Here is a 16,987-nt window from a genome sequence, read left to right on the forward strand (position 1 = left end):
TACTATAATTGTATATTTATAAATTTCAAGTCAAACGGAACATTGTTGGATTTATGTTGAAGTTCCTCAATTTAAATGAACTCAGTCGTACCAAACTATCAAGGGTCTGCTCTTCATCTCCAGGTGCATATAGATTTTCAAGTGAACACTTTTTTTTCCAAGAAATCCTTCAACCTTTCCGTCACAAGGGTCTCTCTCGCTGCACGGAAATGATTTGGTTCTATGAGGACATATAAGTGGAGAAGCTGTGATTGAATGGGGTGGCTGGTTGAAGAAGGAAAGTAGGAAGGCTCAATAGCACAAATAGGGCAGATTTAATGGCACAAAGATCAGCGCAAAGTCTTAGATAATGTGCACATTGTAATGTGCTCTTTTTGTATATTGTAAGTGCAGTGTGCTTTGTGTAAAAGGCTGAAATCAGAGGGAGGGTTGCAACCTTAAAAACAGTTCTATGGCAAAGACAAACTGTTAACTCCATTAAGCATGAAGGACAACTGGAATTTGAACATTTGGACTTAAAACATTCTTTTTATTACTATATATACTGATATATGAATAAGCAGGATATTTATATATCTTTGCATGGGTGACTGGATATTAAACTAATTTAATCAAGGTCATCCCTCATAGAATCCACTATTCACATAATGAAAGATTTTTTTTCTTTCATTATGTGAATAGTGGATTCTATGAAGCAAGAAAACTGACAGAATTTATGTAAATATTGTCCCTGTCATCTCAATATTGCTTTCCTCACCGCTTTAAGTCAATTGCGAGACATTACTTTATCCTTGGATGATGAAGAGCTGCAGGCTGCATCCCTCTTACAGCATACTTAACCAGCCCTGAGGCTGTACATGCTGCAACTGGAAAATTGGCTGAATGTCACTGATCAAATTAGTATTCAGAGATAGAAACGTCATGTTTAACTTTTAATTTATATCCCTGCTAGCAAGAGCACAGGGCTGTGAGAACGCCAGCATAGCTTTTAGGTACTACTAGCTGGACTTTTACTCATTTTACCCATTTGTTCAGTAATCTCAGTGCATCTTTGCAGTCTCTCTTTTGCTCTTAAGGCTCTAACCTTGAGAGCAACTCTTTGCTCTCAAGGTTAGAGCCATTATGTCCAAGTGTAAAGGCTAGTTTGCAACTGACAACCTGAAGTTCAGAGAAGTGAGTTTGTCAGTGAAGGTTGTTGAACCACTGTTGGCAGAGAAAATCTTGAGAAGAAAAAGGACAAGAGGCGATCTCCCCTCACTAGTACTCTCCTAGACATTACGAGAGGCATGTAATCCCTTGTTGAACCAGGGAAGATGTTTGGAAGCCAGCAGGATTGTACTGGACAACTTCTAGACGTGAATGTGTGACACAGTGTGAATCTTAAACTGGACATTGCTTGGAAAAGTGAACTTTTGTTCTGCTGGACAAGAAATCAAGGCTGATTTACCTTCTGTGTGGCAATTTTTAGCCTTGCTAACAAGAGGAAATATCTCAACAACTATTTGACGGGTTGCCATTAGAGATGTACTAAGCTGATCCTAAGGCATCTATATCGAGGAAGGTCAGGACATATTTTAATGGATCAGCTAAAATAAAACTGATCAAATGTTGATTATCTCTTTACTATTATCCACTGTGTCTTTTGTATTAGCAAAGAGCAGTGCACAACACATTGAGGTAGCAGTTTCTCATTTCTTGTATATCAGCTGCTGCTAATTAATGTTAATTCAGTGGGGATCTTAATCACAGGCCAAATGAAAGGCTGTTGTCATGTTTGTGTGCTCTCTGCAAGCTAGAGCAAGTCTTCTCTTGTAAAAGGATCTTGCTTGACTCTGTGTACACAGTACCCAATACTAAAAGTCTCAGATCTGGATGTCCCTAATTGCCATTACTGTTACTGACCTTTGGTACAAGCAATAATTTTACTGTACTGTGTTTGAGAACACCTCATGAATCACGCAGTTTGTAGCTCACTCTCAACATGTGCTACCTACTGTATAGGGAGGAAAAGTAAAAGCAGCTGCAAATCTTGGACTTGCGCCACCTGCATGCAATGAACGGTTTCTTTTTTATAGCTGTTTTGTGTGCAGGTGTTTGAGTTTTTATATTATACCTTTTACACATGTTCAACCTGTTTTTAAGATAAAATATTGGAATATATTGTGACACACACACTGCCATTCATAACTTTTAACCAGCACTGCAACGAGGTGCCGCTGAAACAGGAATACACAACCTCTAGCACCCAGGGGACATTACCTGTGACAGTAGCCGTGTTGTGTGCATGTTTACAGGCAGGTCATATTGTGCGTCCTGCAATGTGACTATTGCACATGCGCACATCACAATGTTAATGCTGAAATGATATGTCATGCAGCTCTGCTTAATAGGAACATACTGTTTAATCTGTACCCGAAAAGCCATCGGTGATTGCCTCCTCTTCAGGTTTCTTGTGTCAGTGAATACTTTGTAAATGTTTCTGAGATTGTGTTATACTTTTTTTAAAATTTTTTTGGTCTGCTCTGTTTTGGAATGCAGAGGCAGGGAAAGCCTGCAAGATTTGATTGTTTTGGAGGGGAATTTGATTTCAAATATTGCAAAGCCCTGAGGGCTCAGTGGGCACCGACTGCTACATTTGTGTCTGCTATTCTGCTGTGTTTGGTTGGAACTACTGTTATAAAAATCATTGCTAAGGACATTATGTTTATGCTTTTCTGCATTGCTTGAATGAAAAGTACCCATCGTCTGCTTTTATAGAAATGTTTAAATGTTGTGAAGACTGATTGGTTTTGCATGCATGATGAGCACTGTTGCTGCTCAAAAGGAAATTTCCTTCAGGATAAAATAGTATTGTGTTCAATCAGATAATCATCTGTAGTGGTGACATAGAGTGACATGATGTTTGCACAGCTTAGCAACTCTTGCTGATAGGAATGTATTATTATAGTTGTGTAAAGATGTGTTTACCATTTTTAGTCATGCTAGCGGTGGCTCTTGGTTGGTCCACCACTTTGGTCCAGACTGAAATATCACAACAACTATTGGATGGATTGACACAACCTTTGTACAGACATTAATGTGACTGCTGACTATGGGGATCCCCTGACTTTTCCTTTAGTGCCACCAGCAGGTTGACATTTTTACTATAACTACTGGATGGATTGCCATGAAATTTGGTACAGACGTATATGCCCCCTTAGTGATGCTTTAATGCCTCTAGCACCATCATCAGGTCAAAATTTTAGATTGTCCAGTACTTTGGTTTTGACTACCACAGCTTGAGAATGAAGCCAACACAGAAGTAGTGGAAGTGCAATGCCTCTGACGGCTGCTAGATCCTGGCTCCAACTGACTCCCATTCAATAAGCATCAACTTCTCTCTAGAAATAATAAATCAATAACTGATTATGATACCTGCCCTGTTAACATAATTTAGCTAATGTGTGCAACCCTTGGTGTTCCCAGTAAGATAGTGTTCGCTTCAGTCCGAGGTAGTGAGGTATATTTCCAGAGTGTGAAAGGCAACACCCCGCACTCCTTATTTGGAAGGTCCTTGCTACAAACAGAAAAGATGGCGCTGACCATAAGCAGCAACTCTGGGCTTCAAACTGGTTCCAGTGTTAACCAGTGGGTGATGTCACACCTTGCTACGTTCATACACTCTATGGTTTTAACCAAATACTTGCAAAACTAATGACATCCCCATCAGCAAAACATCTCCATGTTAGCATTGTCATTGTGAGCATATTGCCATGCTACAACATAAAGTTCAAAGCACCACTGTTGCAAAGAACAGCCTCACAGAGCCATGAGCATGGCTGTACTGTGACTAAGTCTTGTTAACTCATGCTAGATTTCTTGACAGGGTGGTACTGCAACTAATGATTCATTCATTGATTATATTTATGATTAATCATGTAGTGAAAAAGTCATATTTACATAATACAACTGTGTCAATTGCTCAATTTGTCCAGCAGAAAAACTCCTTGATGAATAACAGTGTAGACATACACTCTAGATCCCCTCCATGCTGTTGGAAAATTGTGTATGGAAGCAGAAGAAGAAGCTTCAGCCTGAGTTCCCACAAGGCTTTGATTCAACAGGAGGGCAGATCCGCAGGATCCCGTGTTAGCCTATTTGCCATGGACAGTTCATGCCTGTCAGTATGCTCTTTTCTTTCCATCTTCGACCAAAGAGCTTTAGACTAATCTCTCTCAGTATTCCTGCACATTGTCCCTGGTGAAATAATAATGATCCAAAGGCATAGTAGGAAGCAGAACAGGGTTGGATGTCCTCTAAGACGAAGTGAGCATAATGTAAGCCTTCACTTCGACAATAGTCCTCTGATCAATTGAGCCAGTGGATGCTCGTCTCAAGGGACATATACAGTATATAGGGCTGCAACTAAAGATTATTTTCATTGTTGACTAATCTGTAGAGTATTTTCTCGATCAATTGATTCCATAGAATGTCAGAAAATGGTGAAAAAAACAGTCCACAACCCAAAGATATTCAGTTTACTGTCATAGAAGACTAAAGAAACCAGAAAATATTTACATTTAAGAAGCTGGAATCAGAGAATTTTAAATTTTTTTTCTTAAAAAATGACACAAAACGATTAATTGATTATCAAAGTAGTTGGTGATTTTAATAGTTGGCAACTAATCAATTAATTGATTAATTGTTGCAGATATATATATATATATATATATATATATATATACAAGACTATATGCAGAGCTGTCAAAAACTTTACATAAATAAAGCTTTGCATGTGCTCCTATCCATCTTATAACTTACCGTTCGAAGATTTGATCAGCATATTTTCTCAGTGTCAGTGGTGTCAGTGTCATTCACTATCAATATGATTATGTGATGATCAATATGATTATACAGTATATGAACCTTTTGAACTGATCAATTCCACACTGTCTGTGGAAAGTATTTTACATGAATTGATTCTAATGTCAAATTGTGATTGACTTCTGCGAATATATGCATGAATGTGTCTTTTTAAGTTTCACTCCATCATCAGGTCAAAAATATGATTTGTCCAACACTTATGGTTTATGACAGATACTTAATAAATAATAAATGACATTCCCATCAGCCTTAGCTGTACTTTTACTAAGATGGTGAACACAGTAAACATTACACTTGCTAATCATAAGCATGATAACATTGACATTGTGGGCGTGTTAGCAGTCTCACAGAGCCTCTAGCATAGCTGTAGACCGTGAGGTTTTGGTGTTTTACATTCAACATTTTTTATCGAATGATTTCCCATCATTCCATGAAAACAGATTTGAGGGCATCACTACATGTGTTTTACTGTTTAATTATCTGTGATGAAATGGCCACATTTATCACTACTGATTACAAGGCAACTTATCTGTTATTGGAATTGATGTCCTTGGTTTACATGTGTATTGGTCAAAGTCCTTCAGCCAAATATAAAAATAACCAGCACTAAGGAATTTTCCCTTGACGACTGAGGGAGACCTACAGAGAAAAGAAATTGTGAAGTATTGAGGTAAACGCTTAAATTAAATGATGGTTGAAGTGCAGGATGAGAGCGATTAGTTGAGAGATGTGGACAGGAACCAAGGGATGAGATCGATTTAAGATTGGAAGAGAGAGATGAAGTGGGAGAATGTGGCTGGTTTTGTACATTATTAGCTCCTAGATGGACAGAGTCATGACAGATGGAATAGAGGAGATGTCAGGAAGGAAGATGAATTGATCAGAGAGGGAAAATGGATGTAGGTGTCCTGCCCTTAGTGGGTGGTTTTGCACTGACTAGGGAATACAGGCCATTAAAACAGAGTGATGAAACTGGCAACATACTTGAAATGAGAGGATAATCTAAGCTGGAATCCCCTTGAATCTCAGTTTAGTCTAATCTTTTTCTGGAAAACCAGTGGGGTATGGACAGAGAAACGGTATAGATAGTGGGATGAAAAAAAGTGTGAAAAATAGTCTTTCTTGCTTGTGCTATTTGCCTCACGTGCCAAGTACTTCACGGAGCCAGTTAGTGCTCATTTTGTAATATAGGACTTCTGTGTGGGGCAGTAATCAAGTTGTTTTATGGCTATCCTTATCATGGCAATCCACTACATCTATCCAGCCTATTTCTCCATTTGCCACAGGCTGTGATTAGATGATAGAGACACTACCCACCGCTGGTGGAAAAATACTGCAGTTATTTTAGAAACTGGAAGAACTCAAGCATTCAATGAATGCAATGAATCACCCTTAGGAAAGACTATAGCTCAAGATTTATTTGTGCTTCACACAGCAAAGGGATGGAACTCATCAGCATGATCTTCAAACTTAGTTTCAATTTTTGCACGTCCTGTAATTCAATCATTTCATCTAACTATAAAGCAAGGACTCTATCTGTCTGTCTGTCCTTAGCATATCTCAAGAACCATACAGCGTCGAGTGCAAGCTCATTATACTCATTATAACTGATAAATTATTTAGAATTATTACATTTTGACAGAGCATTTCTTTTTAAACTGGGGCAGCTTTTCTAGACTTTAAAGTACTCGTTCAGCAGCTCAGGAAACAGAACAGAACATTTATTCACTATTAGAGTACTTTTTAAAAAAATTTTATTTATAACATCTGTGTATAATGAATGTTAGTTTCTTTCATGTTGTTGGTGTATATAATCATTCACACCTCACATCAACAGTATTAGCATCAGCCTGTTGCAAACAGGCACGTTTTGAATGTGCGCTGCACTACTTTGCTTAACGTCAGGGTGTGGGGCGAAGATAACATTTCAAAACATCCAATTATGCACATCACATCAGAAAAAGCATTACAGTTAAAGAAGTTGTCAGCATTACTTTTTCTCAAAAATATTAAGTCATTTTTGGCTTTATACTCCAGCATGTTTGATTTGAAGTTGATTTGTAATGAGGTTAAAAATGCTAGCTTTCAGCTTTAATTTGAGGGAATCTCCAACCTCATCCGATAATCCTATCCATCAGAATTCTCTCTAGTAACCATGGAGAGGATACTAGCAGTGCTAGAGGCTTGTGATTTGCACAGTTTAACTTGTTTTATCTTTAATAGCAGCAATTACAAAATGATTATAGATTTAAGCAGAATGCCATGAATATTAAAATGATATTCTGATCTTTTAGTATAGAAATAATAATCATGATAATGGTTTCCGATTGCTGTTTTCACATGATTCTCCCCTAAATGCCTGTGCTAATGCATGCAAATGCAGATCAATTCCAGCTCTTTCATATGTGTAATAACAGGAACATTTTTTCTTGCTCCGTATATCTACATTTAAAAATAGTTGCAAAAGGCTTGTAGTTGGCCCTGAGTGAGATAACAAAGCAGTAATTGGGTGCTGGCATCTGTGTTAGACAGGTGCTTCAATAGCCTTGAGGCTCTGTTGAATTCAGAGTTAATGAGTGAGACTGTTGGAGATTGTGGAATGGACTTGGGGTTTTGATGCTGGAAATGCAACTTAGAAAGAGGAAGCATAAGGGATGAAAGAACAAACGTTCTTTTATGATAAAGGAAGGAGAAGAGGAAGAAAGAATATTGCAGATAAAGTCAGAGGCAAAGTAAAGAGACTGAAACAACGTCTTATAAGTGGATGAGTCAACCTTTTCTTTACTTCACTGTCTCAGTGTTGATGCAACATCCCTCCTTGCTCTGCTTCAGAGTGCCAGACGTACTTTGCCTTTTTTTTTTCAAGTATTGAATTGTATTTGGTTGTGTTCTTACTGAAAGCTTACATTCTCAGTCTGAGATATCTGCTCATATTTGCATTTTTTGTGAACAACTGTCTCATCTTTTCTAGTGTTTTCTAGTGTTCAATGTTATGACCAATATGAGATGGCAGCATTGACCAAATGAAGCATGGCGGAATCACAATAAAAAAAACAGTTTTGTGCACACACTACTACTTGTAAACATATTTTGATTATAATGTCTGCCTCTGATTTTTAATGTTTCCACTGTTGAGTCTTCCATTTTAAACCCAGCTATAAGCTCCCGTGGGGTCAGAATAATGACTTGTCTCGGGTGAATGAAGGAAGATTTACTTTGACATTCAAATCCTCACAAAGTCAGATTTCAGTGTTTGAATACACAAAAGGCTATCATACAGTATACCCATCTCTACAAAATTGCCTTCTGAGCTGCAGCTAGCGAGCGCGCCATTCAAGTTGGGCTCAGAAAAATTAGATTTCTTGTCTCTCTCTACCCTCTAGTATCACAGATCAGCAAGGCTGATAGGGGTGTTCTTAGTAGGGTTAAGTGATGTCATGTTATTACAGCATTTCTGGATATTGAAGTTCAAATATTTCACATTGTTCCCCCTCATTGGCATTTGGAACTGCCAACATGTGAAATTGCCTATTTCAGCTTTGAACCTTCCATATATTAAAGAGCCACCCACATTTTTTGATGAAACATAAAACTAAATTCTGTTTCAACCATATTGTTATTGGTCTAAACCATTCCTTGTGTCCTCAGAGCAAAACATATACCCTTTTATCTTTCTCTTTGACCTAAGTAGGTCTCAAAGCATGAGGTACATTTTCGGGCTGCTCAATAATTTACAATGATTGTGGCTGCATGAACCCATCAAGAATTTAGATCCCAGTTAGACTATGGTGGCAACAACAGTTGACACAACAACCATGACACATTTCTAGAGTCATATTGAATTTTTTTGTAAGTAGCTTCAGTGAGGGGATTGTGAGACAATTTATCATGTTGCAATCAATGAAAAACACATAATCAGTTTAAACACTGATTAACATAATCAGTGTAAACACTGACTATATTTAATTATTGCAATTAACATTTTTTGTAAAATTATTGATTCTATTCCCTTGGCCACTTGCAATAATCAGGACAACTAATGTAGGAAATGGAATTAGAAAATGGTTTTCTCTTTTATTGCACTGTTATGTTGTACTAATAGAATTTGCAATGGGGTTGCTGGGTCTTATCAAAGGAATAGTTCAGCAGCTTGGAAAATATGCTTATTCCTTTCTTTGCAGAGAGTGGTGTCAATCGTCTCATCTAAGTCTTGACTAGAAAGCAAAATAAGTGCATTTCTTAAAACATCAAAAACCATTGCTCTACTTTGTAGCTTTTTGTGTCATATGCATGGCTATATTCTTTGTCCAAAAATATAATTTCGTAAGACTGGTTTGGTCTAAAGGCCCTGTAAATTAGATTTATGTTTTTCTCTTAAAATATTGTATGTAGGAGATGGCTTGATGTCAAAATCTATCAGATAATTTTCCATGATATCAACATTTGTCCCATTTCTTAATAGTAGTGATAGTAATTAATTAGATTGATTGATTGGCCAGTCCTGTAGGAGAATTAAATCATGAATTCCCACACATGCAATTACATTTGACATTTGCATCATTTTATTTTGTGTGCTATAGGGGCTTGGCAGCTGTGACAGTAGTGTGTTAAATTGGCGCTTTTATGTATGCCCTGAATTGTTGCTAATTAACATGTAGATTGCTCCCCACCTTGACATAATTGGCACAGAAGTACATGATGTTCTCCAGATTGCACAACTGGGCGCTTGACTGGTAGATGACGGAAAGTGAATACGTAGAGAGCTGGTGTGGAAGATAAAAATAATCCCCCCCCAAAAGTGTTCTTTTCAGTGATTATGGGTTATGCCCCTGGTGCGGCCAGGCATGACGCCGTGTTGAGAAAATGAGCAAAGTCTTTAACAAGTTTCCAGGTTACACAAGAACAGATATGGCGACAAAAACTACAATTTTATGGAAATTATCTGTATGGTTGGAACCAGTTGCTGTGTTTGACCAACCATATCACTCAAGTAAAACTACCTGCTATAATTGGAAAGTAAGTGAGGTGGAACAGCATAGAATGGGAACCAGCTTTGCAATTATTAATCAGGCTGATTCTTCTACTACTATAAGGAGCCTAATTATGCCTCTAAATCCAGTGCTCCCATTAAGTCAGTGTCCAGCACTCTGTTTTGAAGAGTATGTTAAGATTGAATTCCAACCAGGATACAGCAATCAGCTTCCCTTACAAATTCCCTCCTCTCTGGTAAAAGTTTTTCCGATGAGAAAAATCTGTTAATGTACTAACTGGTTGGTTTTAAAATGGATATTCATTCAGTAAATGGCGCAAGACTGAATGATGCTTCTCTAGGCTGCATGTAAACCAACATACATGGGTATTATTAGGTGAAATTCAAGTGCTTGTTACTTTTATCCCTGTGCAAATATGAACATATTTCTTCTTCTCCATTTCCAACCTGCCTCACTACAGAAAGTTGGAGCAACCAGTCAGCATTTTTGAGGAGCAGGGCTACACAAACCTAGGGTTACCAAAAACATCCTTCTCCGAAGATACATGTTTATGTGTATCTTTGCAGAACTCTAAGTCAATCCTTAGAGGGAACAGTGACTATATCTTCAGATCAGATCAATCAACAGAGATTGATGGTACGATTAGAAATATTCTCTCAAAAATGTGAATCCTTTATCAGAATTAGATCAGATTGCACATCAATTTTTGAAGGTTTGGCTTCTGTCTCTAAGATTAATTATTTATTTTGTGAGGATATGTGTACAGTTATTGCACAGTCAGTGTTAATTTATCTCCTCTCTACTTTTGATCATTGACTTATTTTGGTTACTATTTTTACTATGGTTTCTTTATAGGGCTTGGCCCAGTATCCAATATTCACAGTAATACCAGTATAAATCTTCATAGCTGACTAGGCCACAGGTTTTCAGCTTCCAGTTCCATTTTGAGCCAAACCACATGAGCTGCAATCAACTTTGACATTGTTATACTCTGTCTGATTGACATACAGTACTGTGCAAAAGTTTTTGGCAATTTAGATGTTTAGATTCTTTTCCATATTGCAGTACCATCTGCATCTGATCGGTCCCAAATTTATTCTGCTGCATGACAATGATCCCAAACATACAGCCAGAGTCATAAAGAACTATCTTCATCGCCAAGAAGAACAAGGAGTCCTTCAACAGATGGTTTGGCCCCCACAGAGCCCTGATCTCAATATCATGGAGTCAGTCTGGGATTACATGAAGAGACAGAAGTAACTGAGACGCCTAAATCCACAGAAGAACTGTGGCGACTTCTCCAAGATGCAGGAACAACCGACCTGCCAAATACCTTGAAAAACTGTGTGCAGGTGCACCAAGCAGAATTGGTGCTTTTTTTTAAAGGCAAACCATGGTCACAGCAAATATTGATTTAATTTACTGAACTTTGTATGAAGTAAGTAAATAAATAAAAACTATACCTGGCTTATTTTTGAAAACATCCCCACTTTATTTTTAGTGCCTAAAACTTTTGCACAGTGCTATACCTGACTAGGCTTGATGTGATGTGATAAAAATTTGTATATCATTATATCACAATATTAACAATATTGCATGTTGACATAGTTACGTACAACAACAACACACATAGCTAAAAATGAATGTAACGTTGTTGCTGGCTCCACTGTGAAGGATTTAGCCCAGTTAAAAAGGGGACTTTGGTAGAGATTTGACAACTTAAAACGTAGAGAAAAGAACAAACGCACACCCAATATGGTTTGCATTGAGCTGAAGTTAATTTAGAATTTAGGATTGATCAACTTTACATTGTCGATCTGTAAGTTATATTAAATTTTGACACTGCAAAAATACCTTTCAATATTGTAATATTAAATTTTATATTATGTATTACTGTATATAGGTCATATCACCCACTCCTAGATTCTTAGCCAGGTTCAGTTTCTACTAAGGATTTTTTTTCTCTCTGATCTCTTTGCCCTACTTCTGTTACTTGTGGAGAGATGAAAATTCCAAACAAATACAAGTTTATATTCCTCACTTTGTGTCTTTTTAATCCAACATTCTGCTTTTACCTCTATAAGTCTGTTCTCTTTTCTTGGTTTCTACCTTACGCAGCAAACTGGGGTTTGAGCTTGGAATAGATACACAGAGAATATTTCACATTCATGCTATGTAAATATGCGCTAAAGTACGTGTGAGTTGTTTTTTTAACTGCCAAGAGTCCACATTGGGGCAAATCTATATGGACAGGTTTTAGATTAGAAACAGGATGGGATCATTTTGGAAAGTAAGGAAAGGATCATTTGTCCTTGGCAATGGTGAGGTTGTGATTGCTGTTATGATTTGACAATTCATCATGAATTACACAATAATGAAACTGAAGAATTTACTATAATTCACATATTTTCAGCTTCCAGTTCCATTTGCAATCAACTTTGGCATTGTTATACTCTGTTTGATTACTGTCTGGCTAGGCTCGATGCTTGTGGTACACTACTTTCGAGTGCTGGAACTGACTGCAGCCTAACAATATGCTGTCATTACTTTTGATTGCCAGGGCTAAGCACAGACTTGTGTTTCGCATTTACAGTGCTAATACTATTCAAGGAAGCAGCTATGAAAACTCAAACAGAATAAAAATTGGCATGTGGCAACTTTTTAAGTGCTCAACAACAGATGCAGGTATTTTGTGTGCATACATGCAGTTGGAAAAGGCATACTAGTGTGTTCAGGGATACAGAGCCCTCATGTCTCTATTTAGACTTTGACAGGTGATAAAAACAGACTAGGCTTCGGAGTGAAAAATGTTTTCAGGAGGAACTGGCTATGGATGTTGACTACACTGGACACGTCCAAACATGGACACAGGTGCACTCGTGCAAACTTAAACCTTAAGCCTCTAGTTTTGAGGGTGGTTAACATTAATGTTCATTGGCAGTATAAAACTGAACATAATGTTTTTTCAATTGGAAAAGTTTCAAGTTTACCACTTATATTCCACAGATGCATCAGCCTTTGGCCAGATGAAATAACTTTTTCCTAAAGACATTGATACTTGACAGAAAAATCTAGAAAACAGTGAATGGGACATTTTATAAATAAGAAGACCTTGTCAATCCTACACCTTTTAAATTGACTCATTTTACAGTATATCATCATTAAGTTGTTTTTAATTCACCCTTTCATGTACTGGATGATAATTAATCTTGACATTTCTATTAGCTCACCTTTTGTAACCTTCAGCATTAACAACCTTTTGTTTTTTTATTTGGTCTTAAGTTTCCTTCTCCCTTTTCTCACATCTCTCAGGTAATGTTGGCTGCTTCCTATTGGTCGTTGCTGGCACCGGCAATTGACATGGCTGAGGATTCTGGGAAGTACGGCTCATTTGCTTTTGTGCCTGTGGCTGTGGGATTCACACTTGGGGCAGCCTTTGTTTACTTCGCTGACCTGGCCATGCCCTTGCTGGTAAGAACCTGATGTAGAAATGTCCATAAACACAGTTTATTCTGCACTTAAGAACATAAGAATAGTGTTTGTAGTGGTATGTGAACACTGAATGTAGCAGGTGCACATCTATCTATATGTTAAAAACCTTTTTTGCTCAATCAGTTACTGTTAACATCTGTTCTATGTCAGTGATTATTACGTCATCATGTATGGGAGGAAATACTGATGATTGATTAGGTAAAAGTAAGGCGGTAAAGACAAAAATAGTCATAGTCATATATAAATCTTTTATGGAAGATCTATGTAGAGAAACAAAAGAAAAAGTCTCAACAATATAACCTTTATTTAATTATGTAAGTCCTTTGAGATTAATTACCCTATTTTAATTGTGTAAGCTCAACAACCATTGCAAATTGGTAGGTCTTGGGCACAGGGGTTGTATGAGCATCTCCAAGTGCATCTGCTATTCATATATGCTCAGCAGTATAAAGCGCAAAAGAGCTGAGTGCAATATTTGTAATATAAATAGTAAGAAGAATTGGTCCAAGTATGAAACTTTGTGGGACACCTTTTTGTAATTAGCAAAAATTTAGACTGAGCAATACATACTCTTATACACTGTCTGTTCAGGAAGTAGTCGCTGACAATGCTGTGAGCACTATGACCGAATTCTTTGGATGCTAATTTATTTAGAAGCATGAGGAATTTGGTAGGATTTAACCAGGAGCTAGACATAGAGTTACGGTTGTATACTGATTTAGTTTTTCTTACTGATTAAGTACATTTAAAGGACCAGTGTGTAGAATTTAGTGGAATCTAGCGGAACGGACTTGGCAGAAATGGAATATAATATTCATAACTGTGTTTTAATGAGTGTATAATCACCTGAAAATAAGAATTGTTGTGTTTCATTACCTTAGAATGAGCCTTTATATCTACAAAGGGAGCGGGTCCTTTTCCATGGAGCCCACCATGTTGCACCGCCATGTTTCTAAAGTAGCCCAGAATGGACAAACCAAAAGCTGGCTCTACAGTGGGCCTGTCTTGTCTTTTGACAAGTTTTCTTGTGGAAACAATCTGAAGTTTTGAATTAGGGAAGTGGGTGTCCTCAATACAGTTGATTGGACAATGATCACTAATGCCCAATGAAAATACACCACTGGAAGAGTATTTGTGGGCTCTTGGATAAGAATATGTCAGTGAATGCTGATTTAGTTGGATCTCTCTGATTTGTATGAGTGGGGGTCAGATCAAGATCTGCACAAATAGATTTCAGAGAGTCCGAGTCTGCAGACATTTTAAATTTAAGTCACAGAAAATAGCCCTTTGTGAGGCAGAGAAAGGGGTCGGCTGCTCAAAGATAACCACATAGCCTCCAATAGAACAGAGGGTAGCTGATTTACACCCATAACAGTAAAAGACTCATTTTGGTTAAATTCTGTTTTCAGTATTAATTGTTCAAACTGTTTTGGAATAGAAATGCTGAGTAACTTAGTCCTTAGTAGCTTTCTAACATAAATTAGAAATGATCACATCTACCACTTGTCATATCTAAAAATATTAGTCATCAAAGCTAACTGCATCATCACTAATAGATTTTTTTAACCAAGTTTAAGATATTAAATTGGCAGGAGCACTGTAATTTATACAAATATAGTCCATTTTGCTCACAATGCTATGGGTATGCTTAAGCCCAAGACCTCTCTTCTTTTTAAGCACAGCAGGAATAATTGAGGAATTTGGAGTAGGATCCTCAATAAAAGCAGGACCACAAAATAATTTGATGATAGTAGGTTTGCTGAAACATTCCTCATTTAGTTTACTGGGGCTGTTGTAAACAGATTTACATGGTGGGAGCATTTTCTGAAATGTAGGCCTGAGACCATCTTTCCTGGATGTACTCATAGCAGGGATGATATGCGTGAGGTAAACATTGAAAACTGCTCTTTGATAGATGCCCCCTGGGGTCAGTCACAATCAATAGATAAAAAGTGTTTCATGTCTGCTGTGAGCTGCCTTACACCTACATCTATTTGGGTCAGTTCCATGTCTTCTGTGGAGATTTACTCTCTTCCAGAGTTAATCATCAATATATCCATATCCAGTGGCAGTGCAGACATTCAATAACCATAAGTGCAAGCTAAAGAGACGACTGAAATGTTCACTGCCTCTTCTCACAGTCGGGAAGGGCCTGGAAAGAATCATTTTTTTTACAAGACACTCGAGGGTCGTTGATAGTAACTCAAATTCTTATTACAGTTTTGAAGTTTTTGTTGACATTACATCATTTGTCCCTATCTAACAATCACTGTGTGAATAGAAGGACACATTTCAACAGTGGTCGAGGCCTGTTCAATAATGTCAGCTATTTACTACCAGAAAAACAGAGCGAAACAGAACCAGTGAACTCAACAACCCTAACGATGGAGACACCTATCACCCTGATCTGCAGCTGATCATCAGGATATCTTCTGTTATACACATCAAGATTGTGATGAGCTGCCTGGTAAGACGATACAGAGTCTGTTGCAGTTGTAGGGATCATAGGGATCAGAGATTATCCTGGTTTAAATGGGACAGGCTGTACATTTGCTATGAATGAGTGGAGCACAGCCCATAGACTGTAGGATATTGTTGAGGCTGAGTGTCAGTGTTTCTTTCCAAAGATGAAGGGGATAAAGTCCACAAATGCTTGTGTTTGGGAATGGCAGTGTCACCTCGGATTGGGAGGGCTGAACCATTTCTTGCAGATGATGTGATGTTTGCATTGCATTTAGAAATGTCAAATGAAGAAAGTGAAGGAATGTCATTCTCCAACTCAGCTAGTGGGCTAATGAAATTGGAAAAAACGCAGCGTCTTCATCTCCCGAGAGATCAGTAAAGAGAGGGTGACACTGTTTTCTTTTTGCCTCTCACCACTGGGGCTCGTCAGGTTGAGGGATTGTATGAGCAATCGGAAGATGTTCAGATGTTTGTAGTTGTATTTGTAAGTTTACTCTGATGCTGCAGTAATGTCTCTGTCCATTTTTCAAGAGACTGCAGCTCTGATCTGAAGCGAGAAAGCTTACGGCAGATACCATTTGTGTTCGGCCAATGCACCCAGTCTCTCAAATCCTCAACTAGGAGATCACCCGAGCTAGGTAGTTGGTAGAGGGAAGCATAGGCGGGTTCTCGGCAGGCAGTTCTCATTAGACAAGTGTGCAATCAGACTGGATATAAGGTGTAAGATGTCATAAAACACATAACAGTCTGATAAAATCCAATAAGAGAGGTTTAAAATGAGGTCAAAAGGATCTTTGATCTTTAAGTAAAACCAAGAAATACAGCTCTCAAGCTTGGCAAACCTGGCAGCTGTCAAACCAGCAACATGATAATGTGGAGGTGGAGACAGTTCAACGCGACAAGGTAGAGCCATTGTGTTATTATCAAGAGAACTAGAAGTACATGTAGACAAATGAGAAAGACAAAGACAGGTGCAATTAGGACTAGACTCACACATACTCATGATCTCATTTGATCCCTTGGTGGGATATTTGGTCATTACAAGAGCAAAGAATGTGAAGGAGGGAACGGATGGTAAGACTTTGTGTATGTCACAATGATAACTTGCACTATTGGTGTGCACTTGTCCAGTTCCTCATGACTGAATCTGTGACTATTAAGTGTGTAATATTTAGGCA

At 37.9% G+C, this 16,987-nt stretch overlaps 1 protein-coding gene across 2 annotated transcripts in view; it reads left to right on the forward strand.

Annotated features, from left to right (window-relative positions):
• LOC137171978 (zinc transporter ZIP11-like) overlaps window positions 1-16,987 on the forward strand; it is a 132,950-nt gene that overhangs the window by 9,500 nt on the left and 106,463 nt on the right. For both annotated transcript variants that reach the window (XM_067576216.1, XM_067576217.1), the window contains exon 4: window positions 13,167-13,325. In XM_067576216.1, the coding sequence (XP_067432317.1) occupies window positions 13,167-13,325 (159 nt within the window). The remainder of the gene's footprint in view (window positions 1-13,166; window positions 13,326-16,987) is intronic.

Source organism: Thunnus thynnus, chromosome 20 (assembly GCF_963924715.1).
Source record: "Thunnus thynnus chromosome 20, fThuThy2.1, whole genome shotgun sequence".
Classification (NCBI taxonomy): Eukaryota; Metazoa; Chordata; class Actinopteri; order Scombriformes; family Scombridae; genus Thunnus; species Thunnus thynnus.